At 53.6% G+C, this 24,446-nt stretch overlaps 2 protein-coding genes across 2 annotated transcripts in view; one reads left to right on the forward strand and one right to left on the reverse strand.

Moving 5' to 3' along the window:
- Positions 1 to 3,657: 3,657 nt before the first annotated feature.
- Znf574 (zinc finger protein 574) lies at positions 3,658 to 9,095 on the reverse strand. Its single transcript, XM_008846435.3, has 2 exons — positions 8,825 to 9,095; positions 3,658 to 6,636 (listed from the first exon to the last, which is right to left on the reverse strand). The coding sequence occupies exon 2, from the start codon at positions 6,614 to 6,616 to the stop codon at positions 3,911 to 3,913; it is 2,706 nt and encodes a 901-aa protein (XP_008844657.1). The 5' UTR covers positions 6,617 to 6,636; positions 8,825 to 9,095; the 3' UTR covers positions 3,658 to 3,910.
- A 5,105-nt stretch (positions 9,096 to 14,200) lies between these two features.
- Positions 14,201 to 24,446, forward strand: part of Grik5 (glutamate ionotropic receptor kainate type subunit 5) — an 83,971-nt gene continuing 73,725 nt past the window's right edge. Inside the window, exons 1-6 of the mRNA XM_008846436.3 lie at positions 14,201 to 14,447; positions 17,885 to 18,013; positions 18,325 to 18,489; positions 20,626 to 20,723; positions 20,807 to 20,972; positions 23,063 to 23,241. Coding sequence (XP_008844658.1) covers positions 17,935 to 18,013; positions 18,325 to 18,489; positions 20,626 to 20,723; positions 20,807 to 20,972; positions 23,063 to 23,241 — 687 coding nt within the window. The 5' untranslated portion in view covers positions 14,201 to 14,447; positions 17,885 to 17,934. The remainder of the gene's footprint in view (positions 14,448 to 17,884; positions 18,014 to 18,324; positions 18,490 to 20,625; positions 20,724 to 20,806; positions 20,973 to 23,062; positions 23,242 to 24,446) is intronic.

The following is a 24,446-nucleotide window of genomic DNA, read 5'->3' on the forward strand; positions in this document are numbered from 1 at the left end:
ATCAGCAAGTCTAGCCTAACTGGTAACCTCAAAGGAGGTGGACAGCGTTTCTGAGGATGACACCTGGATCTGTCCCCCAGCCTCGATATGCACATGCACACTAAAAAAAACACAAAAAATAAATGGAGTTGTTGAGCGAGAATGGAGGTAGAGAACACACAGAAAAAGGGCTGGGGATGTGGCTCGGTGGTAGATCACCAGAGCATACATAAGGACTTGGGTTCAAGCCCCAGCACCACACACAAAAATGTTGATTTTGAAGTTGCCCTATGATACAGTGTATGTATGCCCCTCTTCCTTCTTAGGGAGCATTTACTCAAATTATTGTGCCATCCTGAACAAATCATTTGTAGGAACAACTTCACAGGTCAGTCTTGGGTTAAGTTGCCACTGAAGATCAGAAGGGAGGAGTTTGATAACTTTAAGCACTGTATTGTTTTGACAAGATTAGAAGGGGATATAAGAGCTGTGGATTAGCTCAGTGGTCAAGTACTTGCCTAACATGTGCAACGGGTTCTATCCCCAGCACCACACACACACAGCACTTTTTTAGAACTCTTAAGACAAATCAGTAAAAATTTCAGAACAGTTCACTGAGGAAGCTCTTTTAATCCAGCCTTCGGGGTGGCAGTCAGAGCTATGCTCTCGAAGCAGCAACCGTGTGTCCTAGAGTGTGGTAAGCATGCCCTGGCGGTCTAGTTCCAGTTGGCCTCCTCTTTGTCTAGAGTGATCAGCCGCTAGAAGAGCCGTGTTTGTCCCCTTAACTGTTCTGCACTTGGGAAGTTGAGGCAAGAGGATGCTGAGTCCCAGACTAACCTGTGTCACATACAAGACCTTTACTCAAAATAAATAAATAAATAAAAATAAACAGGGACTGGAGAGATGGTTTGGTAGTTAAGAGAACTTACCACTCTCGCAGAGGACTTGTTCCCAGCACCTATATATGGCTCACAACCACCTCTATCCAATTCCTTCTGGCCTCTGCAAACTCCTACACACAAGATGCATGTAAACTCATGTAAGCACATACACATTAAACGTTATTTTAATCTTTTAAATCTTAAAAGGGCTTGGGGTCACCTTCAACAGAATTGCCCGATGCACTTGTGGTTCTCATCCCAGATGTGCTGACTGGGTCCCACATCTCGGGAGGAATCATCTCATGTCCACTGAAGTTTAGGAAGCTGGGCCTGTCAGTAGACTGCTGATGGACTATGGCTCAAGGAAAGGCCATAAAAGTTTCAGCAATGTAATAGATAACAATATATCCCCACAATTTATTTGTAAATGTTTGAATTTCTCAGGGGGTTTGTAAGCTTTGAAAACAAATTTTATGTGCATGTCTGTGTGTGTGTGTCTATGTATGCCACACTTGTGCAGTTCTCCAAGGCCAGAAGAGGGCACTGGATCCCTGGAGGTAGGTTATAGGCAGTCGTGACCCACCTGGCATGGGTATTGGGATCCAATCTTGGGTCCTCTGGAACTCTTAACCTCAGCCAGCTCCCCAGCCAGGCTTTTATTTAGGCTCCAAAAACAATGGTCACTCTACTGTCATGGGGCTAATTTCTGCTCAAAGCACTTTTATCTTGTAGCCAAATGGCATCAGCATGAATCTGTCCCTTTTGTCTGATTTTCATCTGGATTTACAAGGATAAATCATCCAGTTGTTCTAACCACTTATTGATGTAGCTTTTAGGATATTACGTATCTTCAAAGGTTGGGGTTTGGGGGGCGGAGCAGCACTTGGAAATGATCTCTTTCCTAGGGAGAGATGGGACCTAGCATTTTGTGTCACAGTGAGTTAGGTCCTTCCTAAGGGGTAGTTACGGAAGATGGTACCCATGACTGACAAACCCTGGGAAAAACAATTGTGTACGAGAATTGTTCTCCATAAAGAACTATTAAGGATATCCAATAGGTGTTTTTTATCATTGCGAGGTAGGGGAAGGGAGGTCATGTGTGCAGGGGCACACAGTCAAGGGACAACTTCCAGAGGTTGGTTCTTTGCACCATGGGTTCTGGGGAAAAAACTGAGGTTCAGGCTTATGTGGCAAGTCCTTTTACCCAATAGACGTCCCAGCTGCGACAGATGCGTATTCTTTTTGAAAATTATTAAGCATAATGAGGTAAAAACCTAATGTTGTACAAAAGCAGGAGTTGGGAGTGGGCTTCTAGCCTGGTTCTATTTGCTACCTGTGCAGCCTCGCCTCTTCCCTCAGTCTTCCTCTCATCTGAGCAACAGACTAAGCCATGTTTTCTAACAATGTAGAGACTCAGCCCCTGAGTTAATGGGCAGGCTCAGTGGCTAGGTCTTGAGCCTCCTTTCCACCCCAAGTTCCAACACCTTGACTTTGACTTGCCATGTTCTATATTCCAGGATCTGGACTAACCCTAGTGGCTGCGGACTAGTGCACTCCCTCATCTAGTCACAACCTCTTTCTGTTAGTGGACAGAACCGCATACAGATGATTAAAGATTAAATCTGACTTAAATTCAAGCTCTGTTCTGTGCTGAGCGGTCCTTAAGTCACTTCAGAGGCATCCTCTGTAAATTAATCTCTTTACAGGACATGTGTGAATGTTACTCAAAGTAATGTAACGACATAGGCATGTAACACCAGCTACTCGAGAGGTCCTCCTGGTTCAAAGGTTCAAAGCCTGCCTAGGATATATAGTGAATTCCAGGCCAGACCTGGCAATTAGCAAGGCTCTGCCTCAAAATTTAAGAAGGGCTGGAAGATGGCTCAGTGGATAAGCAGGTACTGTTCTTCCAGAGGACCCAAGTTCAGTTCCTACTGCTCCCACTGGGTATCTCACAATTGCCTGTAACTCCAGCTTTAGGGGCTCCCGATGTTTCTGACCTCCACGGGCACCTGTATACCCAAACACAGATACCCATAAATACACATAATTAAAAATAAATCTTACTTTTTTAACAGATAGGGACATGGCTTAGTGGTTACACATAATTAAAAATAAATCTTACTTTTTTAACAGATAGGGACATGGCTTAGTGGTTAACATGCTCGCCCAGCATGTGTGAGATCCTAGAGTCAATCTCTGGTACCGAAAAAACAAAAAGACAAAAGTACTTGAGATGTAGTAGACACTCAGACACTGACTAGTCACTCTAGTACTCTTCCTCTATAACAAACATCCGCTGCCTCAGCCACAGCTCAGCCTGTCTCCTAAGATGCTTCCTATTTTAGTCCCACATTATCCAGAACCTTCTCCAACAGCTGGGTTGGGCCCCAGGAGCTACCCTACTCCACTGCTCCCGAGATTATGCCTGACCTGAGTCTGTTTATCTGTAACCTAGTGAAAAATCCAGATGACCCACACAAGGCCAGAAATGAGGGCCAGGGCTGGGAAGTACACCAGCATTTAGACATTCCTACACACCCTTCCAGCTTTTCTGCAGGCTGTGGAGACCTCTAGTGGCAAGATAGCCAAGCCGCCTCATCTGACCCTAAGTCCAGCTCAAAGATCAGTGCCCAGAGCCTCACCCTATCTTCTCTTTAATCTGCCAAGTATTACCAATCTCTTTCTATCTGCCAAGCACTATTCTGGCTATGAATGCAGCCAGAAGTCAGATCCAGTACCTGGCCCCAAGACCCCCAAATTCCACTTTATACAGCTGGGCCTAACAAAAGCACAGAAATATCCAACTCAGTCTTTATTGACTGTCTCACTTTGGGACCACCAAACAGGTGGAAGGTGGGGAGAAAGGGATGAGACCTTATATACCAAGGACCCCAGAGCAGCCCCTTCAGAAAATAAAGTAAATCCAGTTTCAGAACTTATATGGTGGTGAAGAAGAGAGGGGTACAGTATGTATAGAGGTTTTCAGGGGCTGTTGGAGGGCCCTTCAGCAGCAGGGCATGGTGGTGCTGAAGAGGAAAATGGGGGAGTCAGCCACTGATCTGGACCCCCTCAGTCTCGGCTAGAGGGTAGATCTCAATGGCTTCCACCAAGGGCAGAGCCTCAACTGCAGTTTCCATCACAGCCAGGCCCACAGCGGCCTCTGCCTCTGCCAGCTGCTGCCTCACCGCAGCCTGATGCTGCTGCTGGTGAGTCTTGCGGTGCTTCCAGAGGTTGGAGAAGGAGCGGTAGCTCTTTCCACAGTCGGGGCAAGAATAGGGCCGTTCACCTGTGTGGATGCGGCGATGTTCTGCCAGGCGCATGGAGATGGCAAAGGCCTTGCCACACACCTCACAGGCAAAGGGCCGCTCGCCTGTGTGCAAGCGCCGGTGGTCTTTCAGGTGGGTACTCTGACGGAAAGCCTTCCCACAGTCTGGACACGGGTATGGCCGCTCACCCGTGTGGATCCGCCGGTGTACCTGCAGTGATGTCTCCGTGCTGAACAACTTCTTGCACTCGCTGCACTCCAGGCCCCGGCGGCGGGCAGGGGCTGCAGGGGTCGCAGGGACGCTGCTCCCAAGGGCTATCGGGGAGGGAGTAACTGATGTGCGCGAGGCCCTTGAGGCCCTGGGAGCTGGGGGCTCCTTAGCCAGGACCTCCCCGGGACCGGCAGCAGCGTGAGCCGCCTCATGCGCCTGCAGCCGTGCAGCAGAGCCCACTTTCTTGCCGCAGGTCCCACACTCGAAGCGCCGCGGGGCCTGGGTCGCCGCAGCTGCACAGCGGTGCTCACGCAGCCGTAGGGAGGAAGGGAAGGCTGCCCCACAGGAGGAGCAGCGGTGGGGCTGGCGCCCTGCGTGGACCACCAGCTGGTGCACCTCCAGCAGGCGGCGCAGCAGGAAGGAGCGGGGACACTCCCGACACTTGTAGGGGTACTCCCCCGTGTGGTGGTAGCGGTGCATGAGCAGGCGGTACGGGCGGTGGAAGCGCACCCCGCACTCCTGGCAGCGGTAGGGGAAATGCTGGGCGTGCACCAGGCGGTGCTGCCGCAGCGTGGAGCTCTGAGTGAAGGCCTTACCACAGTCCCCACAGCGGTAGGGCCGCTCCCCGGTGTGCGTGAGCCTGTGGCGGGCCAGGTTGGCAGGTGAGTTGAAGGGCTTGGAGCAGTCAGGGCAGGGGAAGGGCCGCTCCCCGGTGTGCGTGCGCAGATGGTTCCGCACGTGAGACTTCTTCTTGAACATCTTGCCACAAATGCTGCATTTATGGCGCCGCTCCAGCCGGTGCACGAAACGCTGGTGCCGGGTCAGCTGCAAGGCCTTGCCAAACTCACGGCTGCAAAGGAGGCAGCGGTAAGTGCCTGGAGCTGCAGGCTCTGTCGAACTCTCCTCAGACCCAGGGAGAACGGGAGGCTCTGGGACCTCCGGGGCCTCCGGCTCTCCTGTTTCTGCAGGGACTGGCTCAGGAAAACCAATGGCAGGCTCCTCTGGTGGGACCGGGGTTGTAGGCAGAGGGACACCTCCTGCCCCATGAGTACGCCGGTGGTACAGGAACTTGGTGAGGTTGACAAAGGTCTTCCCACAGGGGCATGAATGCAGAGGATTCGGGGTGTGGGCTCTTCGGTGGGCCAGAAGGAGGGCTTCTGTGCCAAAGGCCAGGCCACAGTCTACACACAGAAAGTGAGACTCACTGCTGTGGTCACCAAGGTGCTGGTCCAGACTGGAGGGGCTGGGGAAGACACGACTGCACAGGGGACACTTAAAGATGCCCTCCCGGTGACTCCGCAGGTGCTGCTGGAGCTGGTGGGGTGAGAGAAAGAGCTGTTCGCAGGCTGAGCAGAAGAGTTCCTGGGTGGCTGCCCCACTGGACTCTCCACTGTTGTTCCTCCTCGGTTTGCGGCCCCGACGATCCCGTCCAATGGCCTCCCCATTGCGCAGCTCGTAACTGTGATCAGAGGCAGGAAGGGGGTCAGGCTGAGGGGCTGGAACCTCTGCAGGTGGTGGGATCATGGTCTCCTGTTGTATAGCAGGCTCCTCTGGAACAGAAGCAGGGAAGTGGGTGGCCTGGTGCTCCAGGAAGTCAGCAGGCAGCTGGAAGAGCTGGGAGCACTCGGAGCACTTGTAGAGGAGCAGTTCCACTTCGGTCACTACCTCAGTGGTGGTGGCAGCTGCAGACGGGACAGTCGCCCCTTCCCCACCCTCTTCAGCCTTTCGGTATGAATGTTCCACAGCCACACGGGCCTGACCCACAGGGGGGCCTATGACAACGGGTGACCCCAAGACAACTGGAGCAGGAGCCTTGGTGGGCATGGCCCGGAGATGGGTCTGCCGATGACTGAGCCAGAGCTCTTGGCTGGCAAAGAGAGCCTTACAATCCACACACTCATAGTGAATGGTGCTGGAGCTCAAGGGGGGCACCTTGGGTGGTGGCTCAGCTGGCACTGCCTCCTGGGGCCCCATCATTTTCAGGTGTAGCTCCTGGTGCTCCAGGAGCTGGCTGGGTGACATCAGTAGTTGCCCACACTCAAGACACTGGTACTGGCTCTCCTGTACAAGAGTCTGATAGAGGCCAGTGCCTGAAGCTGCCTCTGTGGCCACTGTGACGCCAGGGTCAGCCACACCCACCAGCTCAAAGTGCTGCTGGGGCACGTGGGAGTTCTGGTGCAGAAGCACCTCCTCCAGAGATCCATAGAGCTGGTTGCACTCAGAGCAGACATAGCGGTGCTCAATGTACAGGACTGTCTCCTCAGACTCCTCGGTCATGGCAACAGCAAGTCCCTGGGCTGAGAAGAGAGCAGGGACAAGTCAGTCCTTCCCAGGGGCAGTTCTTTCCTCTATCACCTCTACCTTCTAATACCACAGACCCAGTTCCTCCTCCAATCTCTTGATTAGACTTTCCTGCTTCAAGCCCCTCCCTAACAACCCTTCCTTCCCCGAACATAAAAACAACACAAAAATGCCCCAGCAGTCCCTTCCCAAGAACTCTACCCAAGTCTCACCTCTCAATCAACTTGTATCCAACTCCACCCACCAGATCTTGTAACCTATCCCCTTGGTTCCCATGCCTCCAAGCCAGCCCCCAAGGCCATTCAGCACACAGGAACCTGTCTCCTTTCTCTCCTTTCGCTGAAGATTTCCTTCCCCTGCCTCCTCACCAATTTATACAGCACTCCCTTGCCAAACTACCCAGCAAACCCTCACACAGACCTTGCTGGCCTGTTTTGCCTGAGATCGCTATCTCTCAGGTTCACAAACTTCTTTCACCAGGCCACTCCAACTGGTGCAGAAGCCAAGGCCCTGCCATCCTATTTTAGGCACTCTGACATTGTGTGAGCCTCTACTTTCCACTCAACCTCTGCTAAGCACAAACCCTGTTGCCCAGATTCCTCACAATAAATGATCTGTTCTCCTAATCAAAACTTCTCACACTGACCCAAGTCATCTCCATCCTTTTCCCACCCTAACCACTTCATGATACTCAGACTCTTGAAATTCTTGAACAGATCAAGGCCTCCTGTACCCAAGCCTCTTTTTAGAAGACCCAGCTCCACAAAGGCCTAATCCTTTCTTCACACCTGAACCATTTCCACCTTTCTACCACATGCCTCCAGGGTATCCCAGTACTTCACACTAGTCACCTTTTCTTTGTATCAAAACCAAGTCTACAATGTTAATCCCCTTTGACACCCAGGTCCCCTTTTCAAAGTGACCTAAATCCCTCTTCTTCATAAGGCCACCCTAACTCATCTGGGAATGCCCATACCACCTCTTCCTATCAACCTAAGTTCTTGGTACAAAGGGCCCACATCAACTCTAATCCATTCCCAATCCTCCCTTCACAGAATCAAACTAAACTTTTTTTCTTTGTGAAAAGATCCAAACCCACCCAAGGAATTTCCAGACCCCTATTTTACATAAATTTAAGTTCACTTTTTTTAACAAGACCTTCACATACTATGACCCTGTCCAGGGATATCAAACTACCCTTCACAGTGGCCTTACCTTCCTTCCCCTTTACTGCCCCTATCCCCTTCAGGAATACTCAAGACTCCCAAAACTTCTCATACAAAAACCTCCATCAGTACTAGAACACAGCAAAGAGTCCTTCACATCTGCCATTCTCACGACCCTACAACTAGGGAATACAGGACACCCCCCCTCAAGTTATCAATGTGGCCTATCTCATTCTAATCGCAGGAATTCAGACTACCGTCTCTCCTTAGCACATCTCTCTCTCTCTCCCCCTACACCCAGGGATACCCCAATCTTAACTTCACTTTGGCCTATTTACCTGTACCTAAAACAAAACAATCACTCCCCTCTCCAGCTTATTCTACGACCTCCAGTCTCTTCGTAAGAATTTAAGGCCCCTCTCAACACGGCCCAAGGGTAGTCAATCTGCAGCTTTCATGTTTTGCCTTAATTTCACTCCATTTTTCACACCTGGATCTCTCTCTCCTTGAAGATATTTTGTTTCCTAATCCTCTGCACACCAAAACCCCTTCTCTGCTCTAATTCTTTCTTTCCAGGCACAAATCGATGCCCACCACCCCGCGTCAATTACCACCTTTCTCGGCCCCACCCCGCACCCCGTCACCCAAGAGTCCTCCTAACCGTCCCCCTTCGCTTGCAGGACCCTCAGCACACAGACACAAGCCCTTCGCCTCGAACCCGAGAGCCCTCCCCTTTCCGCCCCTGTCGCTTCCTAGCCCGCAGCTGCAGCCCCACCTCGCCTCACTCAGCCGGGAGCACAATTCCAGTACCCTTTCCCACCCGCCGCCCCGCCCCCGCCCGGCCCCGCTCGGCCGTGCCCGGCCCCCGCCCGGAGCTCGAGCCGGGCGGCGGTTGGCGCCGCTCCGCCCTCCCCACCCGGTGCGCGCTCCTCTGGGCCTTCAGTGCGCAAGCCGAGCGACGCGGGCGAGGGAATCAGGCCGGGGCGGGCCGGGCCTCCGCGATCCCGCTGGAACTCACCCGCCTCAGCCGTCTCGCATGCCCCGGACCGGGCCGCGGGTGGCTGCTCCCCTCGCACCGCCACCCTAGCGCAGCGTCCTCTCTAGCTCCGCCGTCTCGCCTGCTCCGCAGCCTCGCTCTAGCCCGCAGCAACGCCCCGCCCCACCTTCCTCCGCCGCCGCGCAGACTGCACAGCGAGCCAATTACTGCCCGCCTGGCCCGTGCCGTTCGACTAATCGGCGCTCATGTTTCTGAGGCTTCAGCCAATAGGGCAGAGGGTCGGGAACCCGCGGCACCCAGCCAATCCTCTAGCGACGTTCCCTCACCCTCCGGCCTCCAGGTGGATAGTGCCCGCCCCTTTAAGCCTCCCTGGAGGATCGTCCTCCTGGACTCCGCCTTTGATGGCTCAGAAGGGCCGCGCTGAGTCGAGGGCGGTGCGATGACGTCGAGAGGCGGGACGAAGCTGCGGGCGCCATCTTAGGGGCTCCGGGCTAGACTGGGCGGTGGGGTTTAGAGCCAAGTGTGTGGTATTGAGGCACGCGGAGCTCCAAGCGCCTAGGATTTCCGACCCAGGGAACCCCAAGGGTCAGTGAGAGAAAGTGAAACCACTCGGCCTGACTGGGAGGCTGGGACTCCTGCAGCATCAGTCACATGGAGTAAAGGGATCCCCAAGGCTGCAGACTGATTTTATTCAGAGGCGGGGCGGGGATGGGGTGGGGAGGACGACGACGCGGGACTAAGGGGTGGGGTAGAAACGAAGTTGAGAGACGTCCTCTAGGGGAAATGGAAAACCTGAAGGACATGACAGGAAGTGGGAAATGGAATGGGGGAAAGCTAGGTCAGGACGTTTCTTTGGAAGAAGGCTGTGTGTTGGGATGGAGGGCCTGCAGACAGTCCTGATGGAGTCGTCTTAGGGAAGTGGATCCGTAGTTGGACGGACTAGTCTGCTTCCTTTTAGGTCGACTGACCCAGCACAGCTCAGGCAGAATGGGTTTCCCACATGCTTGGAAGGGACTCCAGCCCTCCCTAGTGACCTTTCCACTCCGACCCTTTGCTTTGGGAGCAAGTTGCCCCAGCACCCTTAGACATGCTTTCACAGGGCTCAGCCTGTCAAGTGCTGGCTGTGCAAACATTGAAGACCTGAGGTCCTCCCCAACCCCAGCACCCATGTAAAAGCCTGGTGCATGGTGTGTGTGTTATTCAGTCGCTGGGGATGTCATAACAGGCTCCAGGGTCAATGAGAGAAGAGACCCTGTCTCGAACACTAAGTTGGAGAGAGTGCTCAACAGTTAAGAGCCCTTAATGCTTTTCCAGAGGCCCAGAGTTTGATTCCCAGCACCCATGTCAGGTGGTTCACAACGCCTGTAACTCCAGCTCCAGGAGTATCCACCTCTGGCTTCTGTAGGTCCCTGCATCCTGTGCACATACACACACATACACAGATTTGGAGGGGGGGAAAGCTAGGCGTGGCTGTACACTCAATCCCAGCACTTGGGGGGCAGAGGTAGGTGGATCCCCATGAGATCAAGGCCAGTCTGATCTACATAGCAAGTTCCAGGCCAGCTGGGGGACTACAGGGAGACCCAGTTTAAAAAAAAAAAAAAAAAAAAAAAAAAACCCCAAAAGGGCTGGAGCAGTGGCTCAGCAGTTAAGAGCACTGGCTGCCCTTACAAAGGACCTGGGTTCAGCTCCTAGCAGCCATATGGTGGCTAACAACCATCTGTAACTCCAATTTCAGGAGATCCAATGCCCTCTTCTGGCCTCCATGGGCATTTGTACACGTGTTGCACTTGCATACATGCAGGCAAAACATGTTACCCCCCCCCCCCAATTTGTTTGTTTTTTTCAAAGGAGATGCTTCAACCAGAACCAGTAAAGGCACTTTCAGCCTGTCACGGAGTTTGATCCCTGGGACCCACATGGTAGAAGGAGAGAACCAACTCCTGCAAGTTGTCATCTGACCTTCATATATGCAACATCACATGTGTGTACCCCCCACAAATAAATGTAATTTAAAAACTAAGAAATAAGGTACAGAATGACTGAGGAAGATACTGATATCTGCATCTATCATCCACATGCATGCACACAAGTGTGCCAGTGTGCACAAGTACACACATACCAAAAAAAAGTTTTTAGAGAGCTCCTCCCTGAACCCAAGGTCAAAGGAGTTGTCAGGGCACTTGGTCAAAACCCTCTACCTTTCATTTCTCAGATGAGAAAACTGAATCTCAGAGTTGGGTCATTTACTCATCTGAAGCTAACAAGCTGCCGGGAAACTGAACACAGAGTCAAATCTAGGTCTGAATCCCATCACCACCTTTCTTGTATCCTTCCATTGGTGTCCCTACCGTTCCACTAGACTCCCTAACACCAGACACACATGATTAAACCAGGTTGCCTAGACTGAAGTCTTGGCCCTGGCACTTCCCAGCTGTGCCTTAGTTTCCATCTGTAAAATGGGGATAATGATAGCCTTGGTCCCAAAGTTGTAAGGCACAAAGTAAAATCTCTTATATAGGAATTACTGCTATTAGTGTCTCAAGGTGCCTAATGATAGCTGCCATCTAAGTGACTTAAGAGATACTGGGTGAGCCTGAGTGTGGTGGTACATGCCTTTAAATCTCATCACTTGGGAGGCAGAGGCAGGAGGATCTCTGAGTTTGAGGCCAGCCTGGTCTCAAAAAAAATAGAGCCTGTCTAAAAAAGAAAGGAGAGAGAGAGAGAGACAGAGAGAGAGAGAGAGAGAGAGAAAGAAAAAGAGGTGTTATGCCTAGTGCTGTCTATGCTTCATTTAATTTAATCTCAACAACCCTCTTAAGGAAGAAAAACAATTATCTGGAGTTTATAAAGAAACTGAGGCCCAAGAAGTTAGGTCGTATGTCCAGTTTCCTATAGGAAGAAAACCAGGATTCCCACCTAAGAGTTGATCCCTACTTAGGCCTGTAACTCCCCTTGCCAGGTGAAGTGATTGTGGTCGCACAGCAAATGGGTGATGCAAAAAGACCAAAGCAGTTGGTGGGAATTAGCTCTAAAACAGGGCCTATCTGCTCCCTAATGTAGTCTGGGTTCACCCTTTGGTGGAGTCATATAATAGCAAAAGTGTAAACTAGGCTCAGCCTTTGACAGGCTCTGTGCCCTTAGGCAGTGTTTTGCTGCTTCTAAGGTCCCCTTCTCTCTTCTTCAGGGTCCAGCTTGGCATCTCCAGCTGTTTTCTGCAAACCTTCTGCTTGGACTTCTTAACTAAATTTCCGTTGGTTAGGCCCCGTCTCAGTCTGGTGACACTGGGTACAGGTTATATTTAAAGAGGGTAGATGTTGAGGTCCTTGCATAAGCAAAGACCCTGAGCATGGGTGTTAAGTAGACTGTAGGTATTAACCAAGTAGAGTGAGGATGGAGATGCAAAATCAGTAGTCCTTTAGGGTCAGATGTATGTGTAACATGTTAGGCATGCCCCACAGAGCCAAGAACTCAGCTCAGCATGCCAGGCCTGGGTATAATCTGTGAGTTGCCACGTGCCAACTGTGTGTGCGAGGCATGTGGTCACGTGTGCTGGGGGCTGCACGTGAGTATGTCAGTGTCTCCTCCCCATCACGAGCATGGGGGTGGTGGTGGTGAGTCACGGGCTCAGCCTTCAGCACCAACTGTCATGTTCCTTCCCCCCAAATTTCACCCCCCCACACACCCAGCCGTGCACCACCCACCCCCACTTGAAGATGTGTCGATTGTCTGTTCCATCCCCCTGCCCTTCTGGCTCCCTCAGAGAGACAGTAGTGTTCTCTGGGCAGGAGGGCGTCTCCCAGCTCTGGTCCTGGCCTCCAACTCCCTGCCCTTTTGCCAACCCCTTCCTACTGCGTCTCTGCTCAGGTGACTGGAAAATGAAGCCCTCTTCTCCCCACCCACTCATCTCCATGGGTCCCCAGGATTTCTCTGTGACTCTGGAGAATTCCCATCCTCCTCCTCCCCTCAACATCTCTCTTTCTGGGGGCTTTTCAGTCCCATCTCCAAGACCTACCTCACACCTGCCTCAGTGGGTCTCTTGTATCTGTGGGCCTATTCCCTGATTCTGTGACCTCCTGCTCATCTGGCTGGCTCCTGGCCCTGTGGATGCTTCCTGGTTATCCTTTCTGTGGCTTGTTCCATAAGCCTGAGGAACCTCTCTATGTCCATGGCCTCCCTCTTATCTCTGGCCTCTCTCCACATTCAGACACCTTTCGCCCATAAGCTGCTCTCCTGTCCCCATGTGGCTTTCTTTCTTATCCCTGTCCTTGTCCTTGTGGAGTTGGTGGGCTTTGGCCCACCCCTCTGGGTCTTGATGGCTGTCTTTCTGCATTTTTCTCCACCTCTGTACTCCTCTTTCCCAATCTCCAGGGCCTTCTCCCCAGTTCTGCCCACTGACACCTCTCATCTCCACAGGCTTTAGTGCCCAAGGCTGCCTGGGCAGGGCGGTGGCATGGTGTGGTTGGAGGGGGTGGCCCGGGGGTGGGCCCTCCATCTAATGGAGCTCGTTCTTCTCATCAGCATTCTCCTCGCAAGGCCCCCCAGCCCCGACCAATACCATCACCCCCTCCCCTGACCCCCTCCCTCCTTGCTCCCTGACTGCTTCCCTCCCTTCCTCCTGCTCGCCCTCCTCCCTGCCTCCCTCCCTCCCTACATCTCTCCCCTCCACCCCCCGCGCTCCAGGACCCAGCGCGGGCAGGCAGGCGGCCGCCTCGGAGGGGAGAAGGATCGTGGAGGCAGCGGTAGTAGCGGCCGGCAGCAGGGAGGCAGGCCTGGCTGGGGACACGGAGCCACCCGCGGCTGCTGCTCGCCAGGGACTAGGAGTCCGTGGCCAGGCCCTCCCACCGAGCGCGGGCCGCCCCCGGGACACCCCACCCTCCTCCGCCTTCCTCTTCCACCTGCTCCTCTCCATCCTCTCCTCCCTCCTCTCTCTCCTCCCCATCTCTCCACCACCTCGTCTGCCCCCCTCTGGGTCTCTCCAGGGCTGCCAGTACCCTGTCCTCTATAGCCCCATCACTGCCCGGCCTCTCCTGGCCCCCAGCATGCTTTCCCGTGGGGGCTGAGGGCTTAAGGATTCCAGGCCCTAGCCTCATCCAGGGCAGAGCCGAGGTTCTGGGGGGAGGGGGGGAAGGGGGCGGCCCCCTCCCCCCAATCAGGCCCTCCCCTCCCCCACTTCTCCCGATGGCCAGCTTTCTTTTCTCCACCCAGTCCTCACCCCCTGTGCCTCCCCCAGGCCGGCCAGGCTAGGGGAGGGGGCGGGGGCCCTTTCCTGGGCCGGCTTCCCCCTCCCCCGGCTTTGCCCGTGCCCCCCTCCCTTCCGTTTTCACCTTCCTCTCCTTTCCTCCCTCCTTCCCCTCCATTTGCTCCTTCCCCCTCTTCTCTCTCCCCTTCTCCTCCATTTTCTCCTTTCCCCTTCCTCCCCTCCCGGCCCGCCCTCTGCTTTTCCACCTGTCCTTCCTCCCTGCTCCTGGGGAGACACCGTTTTGGATTAGTCGGGGGCCACCGCCGGCGGCGGGGGAGGGGGCCCAGTGGACTGCCCTCTCCCCCGGCCCCATCCACACCACCACCCAACGCCAGAGCATCTATCTCCTGGTTGTCTTCTTCGGGCCTCGAGGGAGCCCAGCCCTCCGTCCCACCAGGATCCGTGAGTGTCTGCAGGGCGGGGATTGGGTTGGGTCCTGGGTCCTGGAAGGCCGGGCTCCCCGCCGGCCTGGTAGGGCCCCCACAGTCCCTGCCCCCTGATGGATGGCAGGGACCCTACCCCCCACTGCTTTGTGCCCTCCCTCTCAATCTCCCATCTCTGCGACCTTTTCTCATCCCTACTTCTGGGTACATAGCTCACACCTACCCTCAGTCCCTCATCCTCCCTCAGCTTCCCAGGGTCCTGTGGGGCTGGCTAGCTCTTGTGGTAGCTCACTTTACAAGGGTTCCTGGCATGTTCCTTTCCCAAGCTTTAGGTCTAAGTCCCACACTGGCTTCCTACTTACAACCCCCCCCCCAACCCCACTGCACCTCCTGTCTCCTGGAAATGCCTTTCCATTTTCAAGTCTCCATTTCATCTGACTCTGACTGCCCAACTTCCTTGTTCTTTGCTGTTCTAACCCGGCCTGCGTTGGAGGTGCCCATGCTGGTCTAACCCTCGTCCTTCTTCCATCTTTCCATTCTTTGGTTGCTCTTCTCACCACCTCCGGACCCTCTCTCACTTTTCAGCTTCCCTCCCCACGGCCTACTCTAGGTCCTCCAGCCCTCCCCTCTTAACTGTCCCAATCCACTACTCTTCCCTCTGGTTCCGGGTTCCTGGCCTGGCCCTCTCCCACCCCACTCCCCTCCCTTCTGTGCTAGACCACTAGGTCTTTCTGCTTCCATTCCTCCCATTTCCCTGGGGGAATCTTCTGCACCCCCACCTCAGGCATCCCCGAGTGTCTTCCCATGGGTGCGCACCTGTCTGTGTGGACTTCTGGGCCCCTTCAGGACAGTCTCTCTGCCTCAGTTTCCCTCCTGACTCTTTCTCTCTCTAGTCGTGTAGCCATCTATCGCTTGTGCCTTTTCATTCCTGCTTCCGCCTCTCTTGCCCCAGCCTCTTTAGGCTGCTGGGCAGTTCAACACTCATTTACATTCTCTGCCAGTGTGTCTGTCTGTCTGTCTCAGTCTCTCTCTGTCTCTCTCGTGAGAGTTCTGCTGTTTTTTCGTCCTTATGGTCTTTTTTGTTTGTTTGCTTTGCTTTTGGGAAGCGGCTAGCTTTGAACTCACTGAGCAGCAGAGGCTGACTTTGAACTCCTGGTCCTCCTGCCTCTACCTGCCAAGTGCTGGTATTACAGGCATGTGTCACCACACCCTGCTCTTCCATGGCTCTTATACTTAATGTGTGTTATCTTTTGACCCTCTCTCTCTTCCTGTTTGCCTCCTGGCCTTCGCTGGCATTTCCCCCTTGCTGATGTGTCTCCTCCAACCTGTAGGGCCTGGCCCCTTTTCCTTAGTTTCCCGCAGCAGCTGGCTCTGTGTCCATCTTTACTGTCTGATTTGAGTCTCTGGGTCTGTCAGTCCCAGGTCTACCTGGTCCCTTCCCCTTCTCCCTTACATCTTACTTCTGTTCCTTTATTATCTCTTTTTTGAGACAAGGTCTAACTCTGTAGGCCTAGCTGTCCAGGGATTTAACGTGCAGCATATACTGACCTCAGACTCACAGTGATCCTCCTGCCTCAGCCTCCTGAGCCACCATACCTGGCATGAGTGTCTTCTTCCCAGGCTGTGTCTATCTGTCCTTTTCCTCCATTTGGCTTTGTTACCACTTTTGGGCTGTCTTTCTGGGCATGCCTTCCTGCACCTCTGTGTCCATTTGCTGCCCCCAAGTCTATCTCTGCACAGCGTCTCTGTCCCTTTGCCCTACCTGTCTGCCACTTGTGGGCCCCTGCCCTTTTGCCCTGTGTCAGTCTTTCTGTCTCTAGTCCCTGCTCCCCATTTGACTCAGGTGTCCCTGGTGTCTCGGGGTGAACCCCCTTTTCCCCTGCCCTTCCCCTTCAGAACTCTCCTTCTAGATCTCCCAGAATCCCTCGATCTAAATTGCAGTCTTCAGCCACCAGTCTGTTCGAGCATGCCTTCCTGTCCTCAGCCTCTCCTTCCCAGAGGCCCAGAGACAGAGAGTGGTGACTTGCTTAAGGTCATACAGTGAGGTGGGGGGCAAACCCGAGACTGATGGGGTACCCTTTCTCCTTGGCCTAGGCTTTTGCAGCCATAGAAGCCAGTTCCAAGTCTTGCCTTGTGACTCTCCCTCCATTCCCCAGCAGTTTTTCTGCATGTCACTAGATCAAGTCTTCCTTCCATGGGTCCAGGTGGGGTGTCAGATGACAGCAGATATACCTTACAGTGCTCTGGTCCCTACAGCAACCCTCTTTCTTGGGACATAGTCTGCAGCTAGGTCCTAGAATCCATGTGCACACCTGGTAAAACTCATTCCACCCAGTGGTTGCCCTGCAGAAGGCCTGCAGTGCCCAGAGCAAACCTGGATTCCCTAAGTGGGGGTTTATGAGGGGTAGGGGGTATACCTTACCCCCTCTCCATCAGCTCCCCAGAACAGGGTACAGGCAGTAGTTGGTCACCTGCCTCTGGCAAGCAGCTCACTCCAGCCTGCCTTTCTTCCTATCTGGCTCTCCCTGCATCTCCTGATTTCTCTTCTTCCACTTGCTGTGCCTCGCTGTGCCCATACACTGGTGTCCCTTGTTGGCCTGCTCCCTTCCTCTCTGTCCTTTACCTCCATGGCGTCCCATCCTCCTGCCTCTGTTCTTTCTCTGTCTCTCTCCTAGTCCTGTCTCTCACCCCCTCCAGCTCCTCTTCTCTGTTGCTCTTGGCTTCTAGTCGTTGCTGGGTTCTGTCATCTTTCTGGTCTCTGGGCCTTCCTTCCTTTTCTCATTTTGCCCTTGCAGCCTCTCTTCAGACACTTTCTCAATTTCCTCCTTTCTCTTTATTCTGTACTCTTTTCTTTAAGTCCTTTGCTGTGTTGAGTCTCCCTCCCTCCCACTCTCCCTCTCTTCCTCCCTCCCTCCCTCTCTCTCTCCTTCCCGCCCTTCTTCCTCCCTCCCTCCCCCCAAAGCTTCCTAACTCCCAGATACTTTCCCCTCTCAGACCCTGGATGTCCAGGCCTCTCTCCCCATGGGATTGTGGGAACCAGGGACATCGGGAAGGTGGCAAGTGAGGCTTGGGATGGGGTTGCCTAGCAACCACTGCATCCTCTCCAGCCAGTTTCTGTTGCCTAGTAACGGCTGCCTGCCCAGAGACAGGGGTGGGACCGGGTGGGGTGGGTGGCACTTCCCAGTTTCCTGTTGGGGTGGGCCTAGTCCCTGGGATCACTCCTACTTGGGGTCTCTAGCAGTGCCTATCCCATCGGCATCCCCTGACCTGACCATTCCATCAGTGTCCTCAGTACTGTGAGCTTGGTGTCTCCAGTAAGCAGGGTCTTTCAGAACTGTGCACGCCTCCCCAACGATGTCTGGGGAGACTATGCTAGCCACCCCATCCAGCAGCTTTCTTAAGGGACTCTGTCCCCCACATCAGCAATCTCCCCTGGGGCTGGGGGTCTCTCTGCAGGTGGCAAGTGGGGGCCGCGGCTGCTGCGTCCCCATGAGGAGGGGAGGAAGATGCCGGCTGAGCTGCTGCTGCTGCTGATTGTTGCCTTCGCCAGCCCCAGCTGCCAGGTGCTGTCATCACTGCGCATGGGTGAGGCCCCCAGCACTCTACCTCCTCAGAGATTCTCCCGCCAGGCCCTAGTGCTCTTTTCTGGGAACCCAGGCATATGAGGACCCAAGAATCTGGGCCTCAGAAGCAAGATGCCCCAGCTCCCAGCTCCTCATTCCCCTGGACTAAGGAGCCAGACCCCCCAGCTCTCTAGCCTCAGATCCAGGAGCCTAGACCCTTAACCCCTATACCTCCCTTCACTCTAGAGCCCAGTAGTCTGAGATGAGACTCCAGCCCCTCCTCCCTCAGGTCCCAGAGGAGTCTGGCTCCTCCCAACCCCTGTCTCCCCTCAGCTGCAATCCTGGATGACCAGACTGTGTGTGGCCGAGGTGAGCGTCTGGCCCTGGCCCTGGCCCGGGAGCAGATCAATGGGATCATCGAGGTCCCAGCCAAGGCCCGAGTGGAAGTAGACATCTTTGAGCTGCAGCGGGACAGCCAGTACGAGACCACGGACACCAGTGAGCAGGGCCGCGGGGGCGTGGGGTGAGGCAGGGCAGGCCAGGGCCCTCAGTCCATCCCTATGCCCTGGCCTCCTCAGCTCAGGCTTGTCCTCCTCTAACTATGCCTATCTGTTCCTTTCCTTCCTGTCTGGTTCTGCTTTCTTCCTGGGCTCAGAGGCATAGGCAGTGAGGCCTGGGGCTTTAAAATCCCTAGTGGGTCTGGGAAGCTGTTCTGGAGCAGGCTAGACTGAGGCCTGCTACAGGAGAGCAGGAGGTGGACAGAGTGGCATTGCTCCAGCACACCTGCAGAGCCTAGCCCACCATGTTGTAGCAAGGTGTAAACAGCTGGGGTCATGAATCATTGCAACCTGCTGCATCGCAACATGTTTTAGGCAGGGCATGATATCTCATACCTATAGTCCTAGCACTTGGAAGGCTGAGGCAGGAGGATTACTATGAATTTGAGATCGAGGTTGAAGAGGCAGATGGTATGGGAGATGTGCACTTGGAATCTGGAATCAAGGAACAGGGTACTGGAGTCGAAGCTGTCTTGACCAGTTGGAGTCGGTGAGTGTTTGAGGTGATCATGTGTGAGGCCCGGACTGGAGTGTGGCAGAGCTGTGGGGCTGGTAGATTGGTAGGCTAGCTCTGGGAGGAGCTATACTGCCAGGATGAAGGCTACCCACTTCAGCCAAGGCTGTGAGCCATCCATGGGCTCATACCAAGGAACTGGGCTTCTATTAGAGAAGGTGAATCTGGAGGCTGGGTATGTGGCGAGTGAAGGGCCTGGTAAAGCCTGAGCTAGGTGACCTGAAAGAGGGCAGGGATAGAGAGGATGAAGAGGAGATGGAGTTGAGGAAATCTGAGGATAAGTAAGAGGCAGCACTTATGACTCTCAGGAGACTGTTTTGATGTTTTAAGTGAGATGTGGTAGAAACTCAGCTTAAGCAAGAGAATGGTATGGCGGGGGAGGGGGAGTATAGGTCAGAGTTAGAATAGTTGCCTAGAATGTGTGAGGCCATGGGGAGTGGCAGGGAGAAAAAGAATATGAACTAGATCACATCACTAAGAGGACTAGTGACCAAGTTCAGGCATGGCTGGATCTAGGACCTTGATATCCCAGGATCGTTTGAGCAATGGCTAGATTTACTGAAATGATTTTTCAGGAATCGCTCTTTGACTCTGGGTCCTGCTTCCGTCTGAGTTGGCTTTGTTTTCAGGAATGCCCTTCTCTTTTGGTGTCAAGTTGTCCCCGACAGCTCAAGGCTCACATCTCACTAGATTAGCAGTAGTAATTGTAGCAGACAGTTCTCTGGTCTTCTATAAGCTCATTCCCTTCTCTGAACTAGTCACTGTGGTCAGGAGGACCAGCCACGCATAGTCACGTGCCAGTCAGTCTTGAGAAGCACCTGGACTGAAGGACACTGGTTCTCTTATTAAAAGTTAGAGTTCTGCCTTGAGAATAAGCACCAGGCCAGTAAAATCAGCAGCTGTTCACCTCTTGAGTCTCGTTTAAGGGGAGGAAGGTAGGAGTAAGAGGGCGCAACAGAAGAGGGTGTCTGGGTCCTGGGTTAGGGAGGAAGGCATCATGGATAGTAATGTGGCTGAAGAGATTGGAAGATAAAGAAAGCCAGCTCCTGGTTGCAGGTCAGAAGGAGATCTGTGGAGCTGGGCATGCTGGTACGACCCTGTAAACCTAGCACTTGGAGCCTCAGGCACCGGGAACATGAGTTCAAGGCCAGGCTTGGCGATGTAGCAAGTTCCAGAACAGCTTGAGTTATGTAGTGAGATTTTGCCTCAATACACGCACACACACGCACACACACACACACACACACACACACACACACACACGAACACACAGAGCCTATGGTATCTTTCTTCAAGCCTTCCTGTGTGTGTTTCTCCTGGCTTGGTCTGTCTCTCTGTGACTTTGTCGCCCTGTCTTCCTCTATCTTTTTTCCTCCCTTTGTACACTGCATTGAGCAGGACCAGGGCCTGGTCCTCCCTGGTACAGGCTGATGGAGGATGATCCAGCAGCTCAGAGCCTCTGGCTCTCCTCTTGGACCAGGGCAGTTTCCTGGTGGGTGGGGCAGGAGAGGAGGCACAAGGTCTCTGACTGTTGTCTTCTGGTCTCTTCCCTGACCCTCACAGTGTGTCAGATCCTGCCCAAGGGAGTGGTGTCTGTCCTGGGGCCCTCCTCCAGCCCAGCTTCTGCCTCCACCGTGAGCCATATCTGTGGGGAGAAGGAGGTGAGGTGGGGCATGTGGGACTGAGTTGGGGGGCTGGTATGGGACTTGGATCCCTGGGAAGCAACAGCTCCCTCTTTATCCAGATCCCCCACATCAAGGTGGGTCCTGAGGAGACACCCCGCCTTCAGTACCTTCGCTTCGCATCTGTCAGCCTGTACCCCAGTAACGAGGACGTCAGCCTGGCGGTCTCCCGAATCCTCAAGTCCTTCAACTACCCCTCAGCCAGCCTCATCTGTGCCAAGGCAGAGTGTGAGGGAGGAGAACTGGGTGTTTGGTTTTCTTTCAAAGTGTCTCTTCCCAAGAGCTCTAGAGTCCCACCTAGCTCCCTGGTCCCACACAGAACCCAGGTGCCTGGCTCTCCTAGACCCCACTGTCCCTCCTGTTCCCCTTCAGGAACAGAGACCTCTGGTTCCATAAACCCCCTAATGCCCCAGAGGGACCCATGTGAGCCATTGATGGTGACTAAACACCTGCTCTGCCCAGCCCTTTACCAGGCTCAGGAGGGGGTGGGGTGGGGCAGGGCTGAGCACATAATTCTTTTTAAAATTATTAAATCTTAGTTAATATATAAATAGGTCTCATCTTGACATTTTCACATATTTATCATTTCATCTTGCTCATAACTGCCCCCTGCATGCAACTCTTAGTCTTGAGGGGGCTTCAGGTCACTGAGCTCTTGGGACACAGGAGTATGTGGGCCACCAGGAGGTCTGTGGGGGGCCTCTGGGAGGGGTCTTGACCCCTCTAGGAGGTTCAGGGCTCACATTGTGAGAATGGACCTCTGTGCTAAACTGGAAGGGTTGGACGATTGTCTTCTGATAAGGAAGTTGGCAAGACCAGGATGGAGAGGTCATGAGTACAGCCCACAAGTGCTCAATGGTTCTTGGCTGGAACATGGAACAGTGAAGTGGGGGTGGGGGGCTGGAGGCTTTCCAGGCAGGGCAGGACAAAGGGACACAGCCAGATCTGTGTTGGGAGAAGTGAACAGACTGGAAAGAGATACATGTGTGCAGGGAGGCCAGCAGAAGGCAGAGAGAGATGACGTGTGTGTAGGCGCAGGTGACAGCAGTTGGATGGAGAGCCAGGCCTCCTTGAGAAGGGTTGGGTGGGAGGGGGCAGGGTGTGCAGGTCGTGGATGACGCCAGAACTCTGGAGAGGAGGGAAAGTGTCTGTTTTTAAGAGCTCCTGTTGGGTGTGACGTTCTTGGAGACGTTCAAGTGTGATATGCAGTGGGCTGGGAGCGGGTTATGAGTGTTGAAGTTGGGGGAGGGGACCAAGCACGGGAGCTTCCAGAAGAAACTCCTCTTTCTAGAGGTGTTTACTGAGCACATGCTGACTCTTGTGTTAGAGAGGGAACCACCCGTGAGTGAGGTAGACATAAATGGCTGACCTTGTCAGACCTCCTTTCCAGTGACAGAAGTCAGGTGCTACCCACTGTAAATAGACACCTTATCTGACTGTAGAGTAAGTTATATAGAGACACAGCGAAGTTAAAGGAATTGAGAGTCTGGAGTGGGGGTGGGCAAATTTTGAAAAAGAAGCCATGGATATGGGCCACTTTTGGAAGGTGACAGACCTAGAGCAGGTGAAGGGTCAGCGATGGAGGAACCTGGAAGAACAGGATCCCAAGCAGAGGGAATAGCCAGGCCAAGGCCACAGCACAGAAGGCCGACTCTGTGCCAAATAATTAGCAAGTGGGAGCGTTAAGTGACAGGAGGAGATGAGAAGCCATCATCGGACTTGGCACAGAGCAGTGGCACATCTGTTTCTGTCCCTCTGGCTGCTGTGTGGGGAGCAGACTCAAGCACGTGTGGTCATTGCAAGAGGCAAGAGATGGCAGGGGCTCAGGCCAGGGCAGTGACGGTGGCGTGGCGTGATGGGCTCTGATGTATTTTGAAGGTAGAGACTGGGTATGTGAGGGAGAAAGAAAGAGGAAACCATCAAGGTTATGGCCTGAGAAACTGGCAGGCAGTGGTGGCTGTGCTCCTGGTGGAGGGAGGTAGGCAGAGGAAACAAGGTGGTTTGGGTGGAGAGACAGGAGTGCTAAGTGTGATGTCAGACATTCTAGAAGGTGGTTGGGAAAGGGTAGGGACAGATATCTAGAAACCTGGGGAGAGCTCTTAGAGGGAATTTTACTTGGGGAGGTCCCAAGGCATCATGTCCCCCCAAGCCCAGTGTCCCAAGGGCCCTAGCTGCCCCGTGGTGGCCACTCTGTCTCCTCAGCAAGCCCTGTGGTCTTCTGCCTAGCTGCTCCATGCTGGGAAAGAGGAAGGAGTGTCTGCTCTATGCCTAGGCTTGAAGAAGGAAGGCTGCTAACCTGAAGCCTGACCTTCCCTCAGGCCTGCTGAGATTGGAAGAATTGGTGCGTGGCTTCCTCATCTCTAAGGAGACACTATCAGTGAGGATGCTGGATGACAGCCGGGACCCCACACCGTTGCTCAAGGAGATCCGAGATGACAAAGTGTCCACCATCATCATCGATGCCAATGCGTCCATCTCCCACCTTGTCCTCCGTAAGGTGGGCCCCCTCCTCTTAATCTCCAAAGGACTGGAGGACAGATACCTTAGTGGTGGGATGGGGAGAGTATTAGAACCCTCTCCTTATGTGCAGCTGATGATCATAGGGGCTGTTTGGCTGCTCTCTCTGATCGCATGACCTTGGCCAGTTCCCTTCCCAGGATGTGAAGTTCAGAAAAGTCAGTCTTACCTCAGTGGCTTGTGAGGGTTAGTGAGCCTGTAGCAGGGACGGGCTTAGCACTCTCCCAGAGTGGATATCTAGGTTGTCACTCCTTGAGAACACTTTGTTGGTTTTTTTTTGAGGCAAGATCTCCCTGTGTAGTTCGGGCTCCCCTTGAACTTGAGAAATTTAGGACTTTTCTTGAAATTCTGGGTTGAGGTGTTAACACACATACATCTTTAACAGAGCTCTCATCCCATCCTGCAGGGTGGGTGTTGTGAACATTTTGTGGATGAAGAAACGAGGGTTCTGAGGCTTGTGTTCAGAGGAGGGTCCAGACCCTCCCCCGTGGGCCTAGCACATCCTATTCCCCAGTGAACCACACTCATTAATCATTCATTTACTTCCTTGCTCTTAATTTTTCTTCATCATCAAATTTGTATTATTTTTCCCACTTTTTAAAATTTATTTATTTATTTTTCTTTTAATTAAAACCATATGTCACTGCTTGATCGTAGCCCACAGGAATGTGTTGAGCAGGCTCTTGAGGATGTATCTGGCTTAGGGAAGAGGTTCTGGGCTGGCAGGACTCTCTCGGGTAGAACTGTGTGCATCACAGTCTCTTTTCTTTCCCTCTTTGCCCTTCCTGACACCCGTGTATCTGGGACCAGCTCCTGCCCCTCAGAAGTGCAAGCTGGGTCCCCGTAGAGTTACAGTTCTCATGGGGCATCAGGATGGGGGCTCCTGGCATGAGGAAGTCTCCCAGCTTTGTTCTTCTTGAGGATCATTAAGAAAGGTGGCTTAAAGAATGAATCCTAAGACCGGTGTGGTGGTACACGCCTTTAATCCCAGCACTCAAGAGGCAGAGACAGGAGGATAGCTATGAGTTCCAGGCCAGCCTGGTGTCTCAAAACAAAATAAAGGAAAAAGACTGAACCATGAGATCTTCTTCCCTCCTTCTCTCCCTCCCTCCCTCCCTCCCTCCCTCCTTCCTTCCTTCATACTGGTTCTTCCTTTCCTTAGCTCATTTTTTTTTCTGGCAGATT

This window comes from Nannospalax galili, unplaced genomic scaffold (assembly GCF_000622305.1).
Source record: "Nannospalax galili isolate Female #2095 unplaced genomic scaffold, S.galili_v1.0 scaffold1623, whole genome shotgun sequence".
In the NCBI taxonomy this organism is placed as follows: domain Eukaryota; kingdom Metazoa; phylum Chordata; class Mammalia; order Rodentia; family Spalacidae; genus Nannospalax; species Nannospalax galili.

Coding starts and splice junctions, on each gene's coding strand:
- Znf574 (XM_008846435.3), bottom strand. CDS start 6,616: ATGACCGAGGAGTCTGAGGAGACAGTCCTGTACATTGAGCACCGCTAT.